At 37.6% G+C, this 19,077-nt stretch overlaps 1 protein-coding gene across 1 annotated transcript in view; it reads left to right on the top strand.

The window, feature by feature from the left end:
* The window catches only part of ADGRG2 (adhesion G protein-coupled receptor G2), a 60,035-nt gene that overhangs the window by 2,984 nt on the left and 37,974 nt on the right, over positions 1 to 19,077 (top strand). Inside the window, exons 2-3 of the mRNA XM_030281711.4 lie at positions 7,854 to 7,972; positions 15,203 to 15,811. Coding sequence (XP_030137571.4) covers positions 7,855 to 7,972; positions 15,203 to 15,811 — 727 coding nt within the window. The 5' untranslated portion in view covers position 7,854. The remainder of the gene's footprint in view (positions 1 to 7,853; positions 7,973 to 15,202; positions 15,812 to 19,077) is intronic.

Raw genomic sequence — 19,077 nt, 5'->3', positions numbered from 1 at the left:
TGCATTCCTTTTGTGACAAAATACCTTTGAAATGTATTGTTGTTCAGGATGGACAAAGGGTCTTTTGTAGCTGACATGAAATCAAAGACCAAAAAAATACATCTCAAACTCTTTCCTGCATGAGTCACATGGATTTGTCTTCAGCTGTGAGCTGAATATTTTGTATGCCACAGGTATTTAACCTGTGAGTGCTACCTGCATCAGATCCAGGACAGTCTTATTGCAGTTGTTGTGCAGTGGAACTGATACAAGATTTTAGAAGTGCATCTGGCAGATCAAGTCCCTGACTCAGCATTTTCTGTCTTTCTTTTATTGATGACTTCTGTAACACCGAACTATAAATACTGTTTGGCACAACAGCTGCTTTTCAGCTAGTGCCATATAAAAATGTGATTTTGTTGTTCTGCTCTAGGTCCTCTTCTGCTGGCTTAAATATGGTTTTATTATCAGCACAGAGAAAAAGTGTAGTTAGTAACATAATGAGCTTATTTTTGTTTATTTTAAAAGAAAACTGTAGAATGACAGTTATAATAGATGATACAGTAGATAGATAATAAATACTTTATAAAATTCCTCCATCTACTTAAAATAATTTTTCAATCTGTAGAATTTATAGAAAATTACTAGAATTTATCACAGTATTTCTGTTTAGTGAAATTTGCATGAGTACCTCAAGGGATGCGATAGTTACCAAAAAATAACAATGCCTCACAAATTAAGCACCATTTTCTCATTTATGGTGTTCCTTAAAGGAATCATTGAGGAGTTAAGATCTAAGAGATCCATCAGAAGGTTTGCTGGAAGTTGTCATGTTTGACAAGATGTGACACTTCTAGAAATGGTAGAATTAGAAAGGCAAAGAGTAATGTGATTATAATAATTGTGGACATGTTGTTGTGCACATATAACAAAACTTACCTTTTACTGATACTTTTAGTGGTCAAAATATTCTCTGAGTAAGTCCCTTTCTTTAGAGAAAAAAGGACTGTACCTCTCTGCCTGGATTTATTAAATATTTAGGCATGCCTGATTGTGAATGCTGCTAAATTCCCTGTTTAAGTTCTAAAGTTCCCAACCACACTTAGAATTCCTTTGTTTCTTTTGCACCAAATTAATTATGAACGTTAGCTGACTGAATGGGTTTCTGATGTGCATTGTGTTTTGAAGTTGAATGTTTGCCGTTGACTAACTTGTTTCAGTTGTGGTAGTCTAACATGGGCAATGGTACCATCTCCTGTTCCTCTGCAGACACTTATATTGAACTTTGAGGAGGAGAAGTGCTAAAGGCGGCCCAGAGTGCTGTTCTGGCATAACCCTGTTTCCTAGAACCTCTTAATAGAGGTTCCCTAAATATTTACCCCATGTGGAGACTGAAGTGCCAACATGACTGTATTTCCTTAGGCTGTGTAGGGTAGTGGTGCCATATTCTAGATCAGAATTCTAGTGGGACTTTGGAACACGTTTGCTTCAGTGCAGCCATCCTTCTAAACTAAAGCAGAGTTTTATCTCTGTGGTACAAACTATTAGTTTTGATCATTGGGCTGTTGACTGAAAGAGTCTGAGAAACTGCTATAAACCACCCCCACACCCCTCTTTCAACCAAAAATCTCCATCAAATACTCTGCTTCTTAGCTTCCAGAGACATTTGAATGGCTCCAAGTGCAAGATCCAAGAGACCTGTTAAGTCCATAGAGTGAAGCTTAGGATGAAATCACAGTATAAGTTCTTTTTTAGGGTGTTGCTATTTAAGTCAAGGTAACTTGGAAAAGAGATGTGGAAGAAAAGTGTAAACTGAGCAGAAACAATATTTACTTTTTCTTTTCCTTCACTTACAGTAAGATGAAACTTTCAGAACTTCTTTTTCTTTTTTTTTTTTTTTTTTTTTTTGGTAAAGTAGGAAAATTGAAAGCATGAGCTGGACAGTCTTATTTTTGACATGCCTGGTGCTCACCTGACTCCTCATAGCCTGCTTACATTGTTCACTGATATGAATGTTTGAGGTTTAGAAAAGTCTTTGTCTTTCTCTCTGCATCAAATCAAGTCCTGTAGCTGAATACAAAGGTTTTTGAAAACTTTTGGTGCACTTTTTTGTGCTTATATCTCTGTATACCCTTTCTTATGCTTTTGTATGGCTCAAGGTGCATGCACAGTGTTCTTTTAATATTTTCTGATGTACCACTCTTTGTGTGGTCTTCTACTCTGCAGAACACTTCTTGTTGTTTCCTGCCTTCATTAAACCTATATACTTCCATACCCTAAAGTACTAGTGAAAATGTAGCTAACCTGGCCAAAATCAGACTTGTGGCAAACATAACTACTTTTATTGCATCTTTGCTTGTTGTGCTTCACGAGTGCTTTGTAAACTCTTTTAAGAGGAAACCTGCTCAGGCATTGTCAGTGAAGGGTTTTTTAGTTTGCTCTAGAATTAATAGAGGGTATGGGTAAAACTGTGCTCTTGAGGGAATACACCATGCAGACAAGGATTTCCTGGATAGTGTAACATTTTTATAAGAGCTAGAGAAAAGTCTCTTACTCATCTCCCGGATGACCATTGGATATGAGACATTTCCAGTTTGGGTAAGAGGGAACAAAACTTTCCTGTAATTGCCCCCTGTCCTATTTTTGGACTATCTAGAGCACAAGTTGCAGTACAAGAGAATTAAGTACCAAAAGTGCAGGTTTTTTGGCCCTGAAGTCCATAATGGAGAGCCATCCAATAAATAACACATTCCACTCCTGAATCGTAAGTAATTAAGTTTGCTCTTTAACATGAAGGGAGCTCTCTAGGGGGAGATCTGTGAGTTGAATTGAAGGCAGACCTTGGCTTGCACAGCTGGGCATTTATAAAATAAAATATATTAAAGAGGGATTCTAATGCCAGTATCCTGCAACAGTTGAAAGGCTAAACAGAAGAATGGATTTCTCAGAGAGTTCATCCTCCAGTTTTCTGAAGAACTCAATCAACCAGCTATGAGTTTTGCAGATGACTGATGTCTGTGCTTAAGTGGCTTTTTGCTCTCTATAAACTGACTTATTAAAAAGTAAAATATTTAATATCTTAGAAAACAGTGATGATTTATGTCAGGAGGAAGGTCCTTGAACTTGCACACATTACCGCTACAGTCTTAGAAAAAGCTGGTGTTTTACATAAAGTGGCTATATAGAATACAGTTTTTACAAACATGATTAACATTGGAAAAAAATAATGAAAACCAAACTGTTATTATCAGACAGTAATAGTCCTATTACTGTCTTCTAGAAAAACACATCAGAAACCCCCCATGGAACAACAATTTGAACTCAGTGGTGCTACTTCTGTTGTTAAGTCAGTAAATTCCATATGTGCCAAGATTTACTGTGACGCAATAGTTTCCAACATAAGCGTCCTCCCTATTACATCTAAGTTGCTTCAGCCAAAATTTAAAAATAAAATGAAAACTTCACTGCATTTTGGTTCCAGTCTGGAAAATACAAGGAGTTGATGGAAGAAGTCTACAGTCTTACATTCTGAAGGGAAGACATCAAGGAAAAACCTGGGCAGTTTGATGTGTTTTCTTCCTTGTTTTAGCCTTTTGTCACCTGGTATAGCCTTGAATAAGGCAGAATATCACAGAAGAGCAGCCAGAAGCTTACCATTCTTTATTATCCTCCTCCTAAGCAGTAGCTTCTATAAATTTGGGAAAGATTTTTAATGAAATCCACTATCTTAGTCGGGGATGAATAATACAGAAGATTAAATGATACCCAAAGACCATGGAATAAATAAGTGTGGCTTAAACAAAGCAGTTTGAGGTACAGAAATAGACAGCATGATTGGAAGTAAATGAATGATTGCTTTGGGCCATGATTTCCAACATAAGGTTCTATAAGCAGCTGTTTATGCATTGGCAGTGAGAACCTTCTCTGGCTAAAACTTAGCATAAAAGAACTAATAGTTTATTAAATGCAGTAAGTATGTATTTTCAACAGGAATTGTGAAATTTGGATGTGAAATTTTTCCAAAAGTGATGTAACAAAATATGTTACAGAACACAACTGCTGTGTTTATGTTTTGCACTTTCTTTGGCTTTAATCCCATGAAAATATATCTGCTGTACTATGAGGCAAGTATCTGCTGTACTACAAGGCAAGCAGTTGCTGAAGGTAAGTGCTAAATGTCTTGATATATCCCATATGGGTGCACACTTGGAAAGTTGTAAAGTAAAATAGCGGGACACGAGCTAATTATTATTATTGATAGGAAAACAGACTCCTTTTTTATACCATCTTCCTGTCTTTGTTTCCACTAACCTCTGTAATTTGCAGAGTGTGATATTAATTCAGAACTGTGACATGTATAACACAACAGTCAAACAAAAGAAGTCAAATTTTTCAAAATATGTTTGTACATTTGTTTCAAGAAAAGCACTCTCAATTATAGTTTGACTTTCAAATTAATAAGATGGTGTGAAATGTTGTAAGACCTGGGTACAAGGTTGTCATTGGTCAAAATAAGACACTCTTCATGGAGAGCAAACAGGACATAACAGATTTATGCCTGAGCCTTTAATTTCTATGTTCGGAATTTTCATTTTTTCTGCTGACCATAAAGAAATGTAACAGCCTAGTTGTAACTGAGAAAGTGAAGCCAGCTGGTTACATCTTTACCTGAAGTCTGTGCACAGAATTCTTTCCCACACTTGGGTAGCTCAGGAACTGTTGTACTTAATTAGATTTGCTTGATATACACGTGAAAAATTTTCATCCTGCAAAAACTATGCATAATTATTCTGGGCTCCCTGAGTCACACTGTATTCATCTGTTATGAAGAAGAATACAAATGTTCATTTGAACACATGAGCAAATTAATAACAAATGAAAAGAATCCCTTATGCCTAATTCTGTAATGTTCACAACTATATATCTGCAATTACATTACTGTTCAGGATCATTCAGGATAAAGATTTAGGATTCTAATACAGAAAAGGGCTTAAATAAGTTTAAGAAGAACATAATGACCAAATGTTTTGGTACGTATTATATGATCTTTATTTGAATAGATATGGTGAAATTGTATTTTATATCTTGCTTTTTTTCTTAAAAAATGTACCAAAGATAGCAGCATATTTTTCTTTGGTAGTGTCTTAACAACCTTGTTGCAAAAATAAAGGAACAAAAAGATTTTCCCAACTCTTTTAATTGTATATTTTATATGAACATTGGAACAGGTCTTGAACTAGTGTAAGTGTTCAAAGTTGAGCTGACCATGTTAGTATTTCACTTTATACTCCTGTTATCTGGATTTTATTGCTTTGCCTGGGATCATTAATTTTCCTTCATAGCTTTGAATAGTTTTGGAGTTCTTGCTGTGACTGTGTTCAGTCATCAAGAAGCTCTGATTCTGTCCCTACTTGTCTTTTCCAGGCCCAACTCTGGAAGTGAGTACAATGTCAAAAAACCCCAGATGAGACAAAAACCTAAATGTACAGAAAGTATTTATTACAGTCTTTTGTTTAAACACTGGACAAATATTAGCAAAGCTTCCTCTGAAATGCCAGAGTTAGAGAAAGGTCCATTCAAACTCCTCAGGGCTACAGAATGCTCAGACAAGGCTGGAGTCAGTACCAGGAATTTCTTGGCTTCTGTACTCAAATTTAGGCTTTTGTAATGTAGTTTTTATTTCTGGGGGTGGGACACTAACATCATTGTCTAATGAGCTCTGCCAAACAAAACAGAAGGCATGCTTGGTGGTTCAGGAGTAAACCTCTGACCTAGTCAGCTCATTTCGTGTGGATCTGTTTGCAGGAGTGAGGCTTAAGGAGAAAACAAAAAGCAGGGAATGTAGGCGTGTTCTCAGTCAGTATCATATGTGACACAAAGCAAGCAGCTTGCCTCATTACTTACCAGCATCAATGGTTGCACTTGTGGATGCCACTGAGTATTTTTGGGCTCCATCCCATTCACATTTCAACTCTTGGTGTCTAGGTAGTAGAGAAAAGGGATGCTGGAATTTGAGTTTGTTTTGTTGTCTGAATACATCACTATGGATTGATGGTTTCGTGTACAAAAGATTTCCCCATAAAATGGAAGAATAGATATGCAGCTTCATTTTGCTTGGAAATGACCTAATTTGAGACTAGACTGGGAAATGTAAATAAGCAAAGAAAGGAAACAGTTTTTGGATGAGCACTGTGTAAGTGCACAGTCCTTGAAGTTGTCAGGTATATTTAAGCGCAACAATTTTCATTATCAGTTTATTAGGCTAATTAATTTAATTCTGCTACTTAGGTTGCTGGTGGAACAACTTTATTAATACATTATTTTAGGCATTCAGAGAAGCAAGCTGAGGACAGGTTTGAACATGTTTCTTGGGGATCTTTAGAAAGCTAGCCCACCATTGACATTTCTGTCCTTTTTTAACTTGTTTTTGTTTGGTTTTGATCTGCTCCTGCATAAGAATGGGTATATTAGGTATGGCCATTGTTTTAGCATATGATTTATTTTGTCAGCTTTTTTTTATTTGTTAGAAGAATTTATTTTTTTAATTTGTTATTGAATGTTGCATAATTCTTGAAACTACTGGCAACAATGTTGCAGTGCTCTTTATTTTTTAAAAGCCTTTGCTTTATGCTTTCTATGTTATGTTGTTATATTGTTATAATTTATTTGCATGTATGTTTAATCAATTTTCAAAGTTTCAATTACTTAGCAACTTCACTGTTTCTTAGTTTATTCCTGTGGCACTTCTTTGGCAGAGTTCAGCCCATAGTAACCATTGTAAATTAATAAATATTTACATTTGTGTGAATCTTGCAAAAACATTACATTTTAGCCCCAACCTTAAAAAAAATTTAAAACTCCTGAAAGAGTTCACCATTTAGCAATGCCTGAAAAGAAGGGAAGCTACTGCAGCCTGACACAGCATGAGCAGAAGTACAGTGCAGTTTTTGAGCAGTGTGAGTGTTAACCAATGCACTTGCACATGCACTCAACTTGTGATGGCCAAGATAAACTTCTGGTGTCAGGCAGAATTCTCTGATCTACCCTAAGGCTGATGCATGGAAGATACTCAATATGTAAAGTTTACTGCTTTGCATGTTTCAATAATCAGCTACAGAATCACTTGCCACTCTGTATCTAAACTTTTTTATATAAGAAAAAGCACCTGAATGTTTCTTTCAGCATGCAAAATATTCAGATGACCTTTTTTTGAAAAGATGTTAAAAAAAAAATCATGGAACGACATCTCTTATAATAGGAGGCATATTATTTGTCCTACACATTTTCTTTTGTCCTGTTGCTCACATTAAACAGAAAGGTGGACAAACCAAGTTTTCATGGTAGTGTTCATGAACTTGCTGCCCACGGGCATTGGTGGCTGTTAGAGTGTCACATGAGAGAATGTATGGGTAGTGGACTGAAGAGATGCTTTCTTACATACTTACTGAGATTATTAAAGCTTTTGGACAACCTTTCCATGATTGTTCTGTCAGCTTTTGTTTGGGTTTTATGTTGTGTGCAAATCTTTTGGAGGGGTTTGTTTGTTTGTATTTCAAATGCTGAAAGTCTTATTTATGCAAGGAGCCATGGCCATGCTCTGATGTGTTTGTAGTCTTTGGAGAATTAGAGCTTGGATGGGTTTTCTTTGGTTTTGGGCTTTTTTTTTTTTCCTTTCAGCAAACATTTCTTTCTCTCTTAGTGTCTGGGCAATATCTGTGCACAGAGTATCTGTGCATTTCTGTGCAATATATACCCAATAGTATAACAGGGTTGAGAAGATTTATGCTCATGTTGGAAACATATTTTGTCATAATGTCCATACACCTACATGTTTTCTATTAATTGTGGTTTATTTATTTATCTGCTTCTTCTAGAATGGTTGCCTGGGGAAAGCAGCACTGCTGTGTTGGCAGAATACAGGAGATTTTCTTGAGATTCAGAATTGTTCCAGCAGTCTTTTTACTTCAGTTGTTCTTGGCTACAGCAAGCAAAGGTAAGAGAATTTTTTCCTGATTTGTCTGGTGTTGGTATTCTAAATAAATACCATTACTCTTGATGAATAGGACTTTTGAATATATTCAACCAGGCGAATTTTTGCCTCTTGAAATCAAGAGGAAAACCTGTCACTAACAAGAAATGAAAAGTTGGTGCTTAGCATTTTGGATGTTTTTTATGTTTTCATAAAAAATAATTGGTAGTAACTTCTTCTAGGCTATGGATGAGTTGAGAACCAAAACACAATTTGTAATAACACGACAGATTATTGCCGGGGTTTTTTTTTGAGCTGAAAGTGTTACTATTTTCAGAACATGTTGTTAAATCCTTTACACTGCTCTTACAAAAACACCACAAGATTTTTTGAGCTTTCCTTTAGGGCGTGTGTGAGTGTAGAACATCTGCATTGATCTTGGTCGTGGACCTGAATATGGCTAAGGAAAAGGCCCGAAACATGTAACAGAAATTAAGTATTTGAACTTGGCAATTTATGCTCTTTATGTAACAGTAACGGAAAAATAAATTCATGAGGTTCTTGTGGATAACTGACATGGTGATGCTTTTGTGTAAGGTTAAGTAGAATAAAGTGAGGTCAAATAATTTGTGTTTTTTCATAGCTGATCTGTAAACTGATGGTTAGTCTGTTACTGCTTTGGACATCAGCTGATAAAGATAATAGTGCTTGTAATTCATAAAGCTTCCTTTGTCAATAGTGTATAGTGCATTTATCATGTTAATAATGTGCTTAGTGTATTAAAAAAATTAGAATGTTTTTTGCTGTGTACTTAATGGCTAGTTTCAGAACCTTCTTTCTGTGTCATGGCATGTTATTTTACTCGAGGTCAGAACTTGCAGTTCTGATTTAGTGACTGTTTTTTTCAATTTAAGTGTGCCTGCTTAACGACATTGTACAACCAATGACGTTTCATGGTTTACTGACTAGATTAGTTTTGACTCTAATTCTCCAGATACAGTAACTTTTACAAAATGTTTCTATTGAGACAGAATCTGAGATTCAGGTGATAAACCTGCTGATAAGATGGAGAGGTATTACCATCTTGTACTTTAAATAGTAAAAAGGACAGAGCTGCTCAGCAGATGGACGGATGTCATAGAAGAACTTTTCCAGGGAAAATTTTACTATATCTAAAGTTCTGAAGAAGCAAGCAAAGAGGGATTTCATTTTTCACCTTTATATAGCTTACAACTGTCATTAATCATCAAGGAATGCTAAACTGACACAAGAGTGTGTTTATGTTTTCCCCCTATTTTATTGGAGTGTTTTGGTTTTAGGCTGTCAGCAGTTGGTACTGTCAGCAGCATCTCTACTCAGCTCTCTCCTCATCTGAGGTGTCAAAGTATAATTGTGTTCTCCAAAAAATATGAAGAGAGAAGATCTTCCTGTGTTCTTTTTGATGCTCAGGATGCTGGATAATGTGATCTTGTTTGTCCCCAGCTAAACAAATAGAACTGTGAATGAAAAAGAGGGATGAAATTGATTTTGGGGAAACAGTTCTTAGCTTCAGATTTTAAAAATGTTCAACAGAATCATGTGACCCACATATAGAAAGTTTACAGTTTTAGACTTTTTATAAAACAGTGATGAGCTCCAGATGGAATACGTGGGTATACAAGAATCTTTTGACGTCTTTTAATGGACTGTAGTGAGCCAAATGTCTCACAGGTGGCAAACACTTGCAAGGAAGTTAATAACTATTGTTACTAGTTAAAAGCCAGATTGTACAGACATATAAACTAGTGACTATTTTTTTTTTTATTTAGGAGAATACCTGACTGTATTACTGCTCAGTTGTATACTGATCCAGTGGTTATTAGTAATATAAGGAAAATAATACTGGTGCTTATGTACTGAGAGAATCTGCTCCTGCAGGTCTAATTCTTAATACCTACAGTTGGCTATCTCTTGTAATGATACCAATTATCACTGTCTAAAAATGTTTAAAAAAAAGAAAGAGATGCAGTTTTGGTTTATGTTGTCATTCTCAGAAAATTAATTTTAAACATTTGGAAATATGTGCATACATTTCAGGATTTCTTTTAGGGCTTAAGAGAACATGCTTATTAAATACATGCTTTTAGCCTAGGTGAGGGCAAACCCCCCAGGTTTTACATCTCTTAGAGATAAGTGTCAGAGTCCAGGACATTCCTCTGGCTGCCCTGGCTGTCTTGAGACCCTGGCAGGGGGGTGGGAGACCCTGGCATGAAGTCAGAAACACCGGTGACTTAGATTTTAGCCCATGGAAAAGGCCGCCAACTCTGTACGAGGAATTACAAGCCACAAGGGTTTGAGTAGTGTGATATTTGGATTAACACAGAGTGAAAAAGTAGAATTTTGGGATTTTTTAGAGTAGGATTCAGGGGGTCAAGATGGAGGGATTTGGGTGTGTCCTAGCCTTCTTCTCCTTCTTCTTGTCCTCCATTTCTTGGTGTGATGGTGACACTTTTCTATTGGTTTAAGGTAGAGACTCAGTGTCTAACATAGAGTATAGGTATTGGCACAATATTGTAAACATAATACACATAATTTTTGATATAAAATGTAAATGCCACCCGAGGCGGAACGCAGAATGCCATGGCCTCCTTGCTAGATGGAGCTCAGCAGGTCAGAGAAAGAATGTTGTAGCTAAGGACCTTGAGAAGCTGATCCTACACATTTCAAACTCCTTTAGTTGCACGGGCTAGGAAACAAGGACTTTTACAATCTTGGGGTCATCCCGGCACCGCAGACCCTGAGAGTTAAGTATAGTAAGAAGAAAAATTTTCATTTCTGAAAAGGCTTATGTGCCCAAATACAGTAAAAGACTTTGAATAGTCAGCCCATGATTGCTACTGAATGGAATTTCCTTCACTCTGAATTGTGGGGTTTTTTTTGGTTTTTTGTTTTGTTTTTTGGGGGGGTTTTGTTTGTTTGTTTTTGTTTTTTAATTATTATCATTATTTATATTTTCCTTACTCTGGATTTTTCTTCTCTGGAGCTGTTCGAAGCATTCTTTCCCTTATGCTCCCTTTTCTGTGCTGTGGTGATAAAGGTGTGTTCATGGCTACTCTTCGGAATTTATTGCATTGTCTGTATGCAAGGCGACTACAGGAATGCCTCTGTTAGAGCACAGGCAGTTCCAGCTCCTCAGTTCTGTGGTCAAGGGTGGGTCACAACCCACAGCCACCATTGCTAGAGAAAATAAGTGATGATTAACAGATCTTCTAAAGGCTTTACTGTAATGTCATCTCCTGCTTACAATGCATCCACCCACATGTCAAGGAGCTTAGTCAAGATAATACTGATAATTAATTTCTAACATAATGCTGTACTGCACTCACTTGGAACAACAAAGTTCATTTTCTGACTATGCTTACAATTTCCTTTCTGCTTTTTCAGCATTCTTTGGGTAGATATCTGCTTTTTCAGCATTCTTTGGGTAGATAAAGCATATTAAAATTTCCAGCCTTTCTTGCCACAATTCAGATAGTATTGGTATCTATTCTCTTAATTTTGGCAGTTCTTTTTGGCACATTTTTTTATGACTGTTTAGAGCAAAGTGGGCCAGCTTTTCAGAAAAGTAGACCTTTCTATGGAAACACTTTTCTTAGTTTGAATTAATTCTTTAGGCCTTGCATGTTGATCAACAGCAGTCTTTTAGGATTATATAAAGCAGCCCAGAAGAGCCATCAGCAGATTTATCTCATTTTGCATAATTTCTTTTGGCTATCTGTCTTACAACTGTTTTAGTCTACAAGTCTGTGTCCACTCTGGCTCCCTTGACAACTTTCAAGTCACAATTTCCCTAAAGAATGTAATAGAATTTAGCATCCCTTTAATCCACTATTGGCTTATCAACACTGCTTTAATGCTTAATATGAAATCAAGCCTCTCTCAGAATTCATTCACTTCCAAAACCAAGTCTGCTGATGATACTTCAAGTTTTGATTAGTATTTTTGCTCAGGAATGGAATTCCAGTCTGTCAATTTGGATAGTTAACAGTAACTTCAAGTTTTGAAGCTGTCAGGAAACTTCCTTTATCAGATGTTTTCTACTTAATAATGAAAGACTTGAGCAATTTTTTTTATTTGGAAAGACTGTCACCAGTATTGGCATGTAACTAGCTGGCTATTTCCTTTATAAAATTGGTTTCCTTATGACCTGTCCATGCTGTCAGATGGACATCTGTTTTAATTTTACTTAAAAAGGTAGGTATATTTGAGCCCCCATTTTGAAAAATCTCATGTTCTGTGACACTTTTTCCTCCCATCCAGTCTTCCTCATCCAGCTTTTAAGTAATTTTAAAAATTAGTTTTCCATACTGAAGTATTCTTAGTTGGGTATCCCAGATTTTCCTTTCAGACTCTGACGAGTGGCCAAACTGAATAAGTAAATTCATGCTTCAGGGTTAGGCAGGGGAGGCTGGCTGTTTGGTCAAGTATGTCTTTCTTCTCCTTTGCCATTTGGAACCAATCTAAGTATTAATTCACCATTCAGAATCCACTGTCTGCTAGGTAGGATTTTCACCTAATTTTAGCCTGTACCCAGAGAGGTTTTTTTGGTCTATGGCCTTGCATGGCACTTCTGTCACATATGCTGAACTTCAGGAATGATTCCAGGTTGTGAAAAATGCCTGCAAACTTCTGCTAGTTAGCATCACAGAGAGACTCTCAAATCTATAGGGTGCAACAAGAATAGGTATCAATGACTTCCTTGAAACTGGATTGATATATTCTCTGTCTCAAACATTTCTGGTAGCTTGTACCTATCAAGTTGCCCTTGGAAGTTAGGAACTTTTCCTTGTTTTCCCTTGTTGCTATTGAAAAATAAATTTGAGAGCCTGGAGATCAAGAGACAGAAAAGTTGTCAGAATTGGCCTGATGAAAGCTGGTGTTCTGGTTGCCTGAGAACATTACAGAAGAACTGGCTGTGATCTTGACAGCTAACTAGGACTATGAACATAATCTGCCCTGGAAAAAAAACCCTGATCCAAGTTGCCTGGAAGTTTTTCTTTTTACAGAGGACCTAATGGAAAATGTTTTTTCCTATGTTGGATGATCTTTTTCTGCTTTCCAACCCTGACCTATCATGATTAATCCTATACATCCTCTGGAGCGTACATAAAACCTCTGCATATATTGATAAATAATTACCTCCTTAAAGATGTCAGTAGTGTGTTCTCTTACACTGGCTGAACATGTGACAAACTGTTTCATTTTTCTGTTGTTCCATTTCATGTTCCAAAGGAACTTTTACTTATTTTGTTACTGCTGTGTGCATCATAAAGCAAGCAGCCATGCTAATGATTATGCAATTATGATAAATGATTATGCGATTCGAGTGTGCATATTTCCACAAAACAGGAGTCAGCTCCAAGGGTTCACATCTACAACCACAAAAGTCTGTCCTTTCCTGTACTGGAACAATGGAAGAAATGAGGCACCCACAAAAACTGAACAGTTATGCTCAAGCTTCAGTGTTTGGGGCATTGTCTGTAGCTAATTGTTTTATAGGGAAGGTGCCCACTGGACCTGTTGTTTATGAACAGAGAGGGCTGGTGTATGATGTGATGGTTGGAGGCCTCAGCAATTACAAAATTATTAGCTTTTTATTTTTGGAGACTTAAGGAGGGGACTCAGCAGAACTGCCACCTTGGACTTCTGGAAGGGAGACTTTGGCAAGTTTAGGGAATTGGTTGACGGAGTCCTTTGGGAAGCAGCCCTGAAGGGCGAAGGAGTCCAGGAAGGCTGGACATTCTTCTTCCAGAAGGAATTCTCAAAGGGGCAGAAGCAGCTCATCCCCTGCTGAAAGATGAGCCAGTGGGGAAGATGACCAGCCTGGTTGAACAGAGAGCTTTGGCTGGAACTCAGGAAAGAAGAGTTTATGACCTTTGGAAGAAGGGTCAGGAAACTCAGGAGGACTACAAGGATGCATTAAGATGAGGCAGGGAGAAAATCAGAAGGGCCAAAACCCAAGTAGAATTTAATCAGGCTACTGCCATAAAAACCAAAAATGTTTCTATAAATGCATTAACAACAAAAGGGTGAAGGAGACTCTCCAGCCTTTATTGGATTAAGGGGGAAATGTGATGACAAAGGGTGAGGAAAAGGCTGGTGTACTTCATGCTTTCTTCACCTTAGTCTCAGAGTACCCAGCCCCCTGAGCTGGAAGACAGGGATGAGGAGCAGAATAAAGCCTCAGTTGTCTGAGGTTCATCAAGGCCAAAGGCCAGGTCCTATGCTTGGGTTGTAACAAACCCATGCAGCACTACAAGCTTGGGGAAGAGTGGCTGGAAAACTGTGTTATAGAAAAGGATCTGGAGGTGTTGATCAACAGCTGCTGAACATGAGCCAGTGTGTGCCAGGTGGCCAAGAAGGCCAATGGCATCCTGGCCTGGTCAGCAATAGTGTGGCCAGCAGGACCAGGGCAGTGGTTGTCCCCCTGTACTTGGCACTGGTGAGGCCACACCTCAAATCCTGTGTTCAGTTTTGGGCCCCTCATTTCAAGAAAGGCATTGAGGTGCTGGAGCGTGTCCAGAGAAGGGCAATGGAGCTGGTGAAGAGTCTGGAGTACAAATCCAATGAGGAGCAACTGAGGAACCCTGGGTTGTTTAGCCTGGAGAAAAGAAGGCTCATGGGAGAATCTATTGCTCCCTGCCTTTAAGGAGGTTATAGCCAAATGGGGGTCTGTCTCTTCTCCGAAGTAACCAGCAATAGGACAAGAGTAAATGGCTTCAGGTTGCACCAGGGGAGGTTTAGACTGGATACTAGGAAACATTTCTTCATGGAAAGGGTTGCTAAGCATTGAACATGGTGCAGAGGAAGGGTGCATCCCTGGAAGTGCTTAAAGGATGTGTAGATGTGGCACCTGGGGACATAGTGTAGTGGTGGACTTGGCAGTGTTGGGTTGACAGTTGGACTGGATGATCTTAGAGATCTTTTCCAGCCTAAATGATTCTGTGATTCTACACGGTCATCCTTGTTCTTGGGCATAAGTTCTACTTCAAAGTTTTCATGAGCAGCTAGGATTTATTGATTGCCTCCAAATTTGTCACTTCTCTACCACAAAAATAAACCTAAAGGAGTAGGTTACAAGACTGTTTCTTAATGTGTTGTTTTGAAAATTCCTAGGAAAATGCCTAGAAACAGTACTATATGGAAGAATAAATTTTATATAAAGAATCTTTTTTAAGACCTAAAGGTTTTACAAATCGCCTTTTCTTTATTTAGATCAGGAGGATTTCCTAGGGCGATACAAAGCCGTCTTTAAGACTGCGTGTGAAGATCCTTGGAGTATGTCATCAAGAATTTCTCTGCATCCCTTGAAAGAATTCCTTGTCTGTGTGCACCTCAAGCTGTATTCCTCAGATAGTCCATGGACAGCATATGTATATGCTGAAAAAATGGTTCATGCCAATCTCTCTGCAAATAAGTATGATCTTGGACTTACAGGAGATCGTGGTAAATTGAAGATATGGTTGTTTGGAAAACAAATAAATGTAACAGTAAGACTTCGTAAAAACACTTGGAACCAAATATGTATCCAGTGGAAAAGTGACAATGAGGAAATGAAGGTATTCATAAATGGAACACAAAAATTTCACAAGAAACTAAATGGGAAAGTTTGTTTGCCTGGAAAAGGCCAGTTCTTACTTGGCTGTTCAAAGCTGCAAGGTACACCTCGCCAGGGTATGACTGGGGAGCTGTACCTGTTCAGAATGTGGGACAAGGCAAATATAACACAATCTATGGACTGCCAGGATAGTGGTGTTATACGCTGGAGAGGGGAGGATTGGATCCATAACACGACAGTAGAAGAGGATAACTCTTTACAATGTGGTAAGTACTACAGCACTGCTTTTGAAATAGTAATTCAGTCAAAAGTTGATCTGAGTGTGTCTCGCATTTCTCTTCCAGATTTTACAAAGTCTCAAGTCTATTAATAATTTCCAAAATCAAAATCAAATTCTTGATGAGATCATGTCAGGACCTGCAGCTTTTGCTAGTTTTTATCCAAATGAAAAAGTATAGCATCAATCCTTTAAAGACTTTCAACTTGCTTCAACTTTTCTGTCTCTCAACCATTTGTGTAATACGAGAGCAGGATGCAAGCAACTAAAACGCCCTGGAGTACTGGGGCATGTATCAATGTCATCTTAAAATAATTAATTTACACATTTTCTGTTCAGGAAATAAATACAGAGGAAAGCATTGCTGGTTCTCATTTTGCACATTTGCTGCGCCAAAACTTCAATGAGTGCAACTTTTCACTACTTCAATTGGCACATTACACCATCTTCAGCTGGTAGGGTCTACATCTGCAAAAAATTATAGGAGGATCCAATTTCTTTATCAGTATTAGTAATGTCTCCTTTATTAAAATGACCAAATGGTTTCTCACACATTTCTCAAATTTTCCCTCTTCCCTGAAAAAGAACCATAAAAACCTTTGAATCAAACCAACCCAAGATGTTATTTTCAGAGAAACTTAGTTCAAGCAAGAGAATAATCCTATTTTTAGCTTTTGCTATCATATCTGTTGGCAAAAACTACAAACTTGAATCAAGCTTTGATGGAATACAATTGTAAATCATAGGAAATTATATTATCTCCCAAGAGATTTTAATGTGACTAGCTCAATTATAATTTCCTAGAATTTTTATATAGCATCATTGATTCAGTTTAAATGTGGCACCAGTCTTAATCTTCATCACCTTTATCCTTAAAAAATGTACCTATCTATTTCATGCAGATTCAAAGATACATTTTATCTATATAATCTTATAACCACTGCCTGGGTAGAGTCAAAGTGTCTTAGTAAGAGCAGTAAAATGAAGTGACCAGATTTCTTTTTCTGCAAGAGAGAGAAATCTGTTCAACAAACCAGATCTCATGGAGAATGCTGCTAGCACTGGTTTGTAATGAATGAAATGCCTTTGGTAGCCTTGATGCTATAGTTGGGAGCACATCTTCTTTGTTGGGTTGTGTGACTTGGGAAAAGAGCTGAAGAAAGACTGCCTTTCTTTTACTTATGTTTGGCTGTGCTTGAAGAAACATAGTCCTAAGGCTGAAAGGTGGAACATTCTGTCTACTAGATGTACAAAGGAAGTCTGAGAGAAGTATGTCTGGACAGTGGAGGAAATCTCGGTCAGAGTGGAGCATCTGATTGTCTTTTACTGATGCACAGAAGGGACAAACTCCTTGTTTTCTATTCCAGCAATTTCTGCCCTGAATATTGAGCATCCTTGAGCATGACAGGACAGCTTGATCAGGCAATGTCCATCTCCAGCCCTACCTGATTAATGATTTTAGAATTCATGATTTAGTGGCTTGTGGAATCCTTTGTCTACTTGCAAGAGCTCTCCTAGTGAGTGTGTAAGATGCATGGTTTCCAAAGCTTTGTTGCTTAGGCAGACTGAATAATTATGCTGACAGGGGTTTATTTCAGTATAGAGACCATCTCTGCTTCCATATATAAGTTATCTCTTCTAGATAACTTGGGACATTAACAGCTTTTCAAAGAGAATTGCTGGATTTTTTTTACAGTTTATTTGCCTCCCTTCAATAATAGATGTATTTTAGCTGATTAACCCCCAAGTTATCCTGTGAGCATATATTTAGCAAATACCAGTGTCGCTGTCGAGGCAGGATGGGAATGAATAGACTTGACTCCCAAGGCTGTGAGAGTAAGACTCCGATTTATTCAAAATACACCGCTCTTTTATACAGAGCTTTGTGAGGATCAAATCCATTTGTTCTGAAGTGAAAACAACCCACACCATTGGTGCAAAGTGCTTGACGCAGAGTGATAGAACTTAACTATAAACAATGTGAAAAACAAGAGAGATAAAGAATTATTTACATTCTTCTCCAGCTCTTTCCCAGGCTTCTGCCTGGCTAGAAACTCTCAGTTTCTTTCTTTGACTGAATCTGAGACCCACATACCAGTTCAATAGATAACAAAGCTTTTATGGTAGAAATATCTATTAGTCCATGTCAGGTGATTTTAATTGATGCTGCTACTACTCTTACAATCTGATTTCTTTCAGTAAGTTCCTCTGAACACCTGTGTAAAAACTACCTGATTTGAGAAACTTCTCTGTTTTGTGTTAAAGCAGAAGGACTTTAAGTAGTAAGTCTGCAAAAGGATCTAATTTTACATCTGCAATGAGCATAACTGGCAAGGGGCTAAAGTTTAGGAAAGTCCTCTGTAGGCATAAAAGGTCAAAAGGAAGTGGTTCATTACAGTCATAATTGTGCCGGAGGACAAGTTTCAGAATTTCTTTTTTGTGACCTAGTTGGCATTTGTGCCTACATAAAACAATTATTTGTAAAATGTTCCGTCAGATGTTACCGTAATTTCTGTGATTTCTTCTTTGCTTAACCACTCAAAGCCTTTGTGCAGTGTAAGCCATTGTCTAATTGGTGTTTCATCAGCAGTAATCCATTCCATTAATGTCTAGATTTACTCAGCATCAGTTTTCCCACCTTTGTTTTTGTTGACTCTTGTGATTCTTTTACTTTAGGTTTTATAATTTATTTTTGTGAAAACTTTTTATATTACCAAAAATGTATTTTTTTTTTTTTTCTTAACCATTTGAGATCTAGTAAGGATCAAAATCCTGATTGTGGTAAGATTCACACACATGTTTAGCATTTAAAGGTATGCTTAACTTTAACCAAGTAGCTTACTCCCCAGAAGTGGCTGGGATTACCTCTGTAGTAACGATATATATTATGCATCTGAAGATTTGCAAGATAGGACATATCTGACTGCTGTTCACTGTTGAGGCTGATCACATTTCTTGGACTAATGGTTCTCAATAGTGAACTTTTATATCTGAGTTAAAGATGAGGCTCTTGTTCCTCCCAGTGACAGTTTTCTGGTTCTCCTGCTCGGTGTGGCCCCTGCACGCTGAGCAGGTGTAAATACTGCAGGCAGGGCCAGAGAGGGAAGGAAGTCAAGCACTTGGTGCGTCACTGGCCTTCCACGTACATTCTTAATGTTCCTTTGCTAATTCCCCCCTTGCTAAGAGTGAGAAGTAGCATTACAGCTGTGATCTAGAGAGAAGAGTGCAGGTTGAATGTCTCTCACTTTACAGATC

The sequence above is a fragment of the Taeniopygia guttata genome, chromosome 1 (genome assembly GCF_048771995.1).
Source record: "Taeniopygia guttata chromosome 1, bTaeGut7.mat, whole genome shotgun sequence".
Classification (NCBI taxonomy): Eukaryota; Metazoa; Chordata; class Aves; order Passeriformes; family Estrildidae; genus Taeniopygia; species Taeniopygia guttata.
Note: the sequence above shows the minus strand (reverse complement) of the source record. Positions and strands in the feature narration are given on the sequence as shown.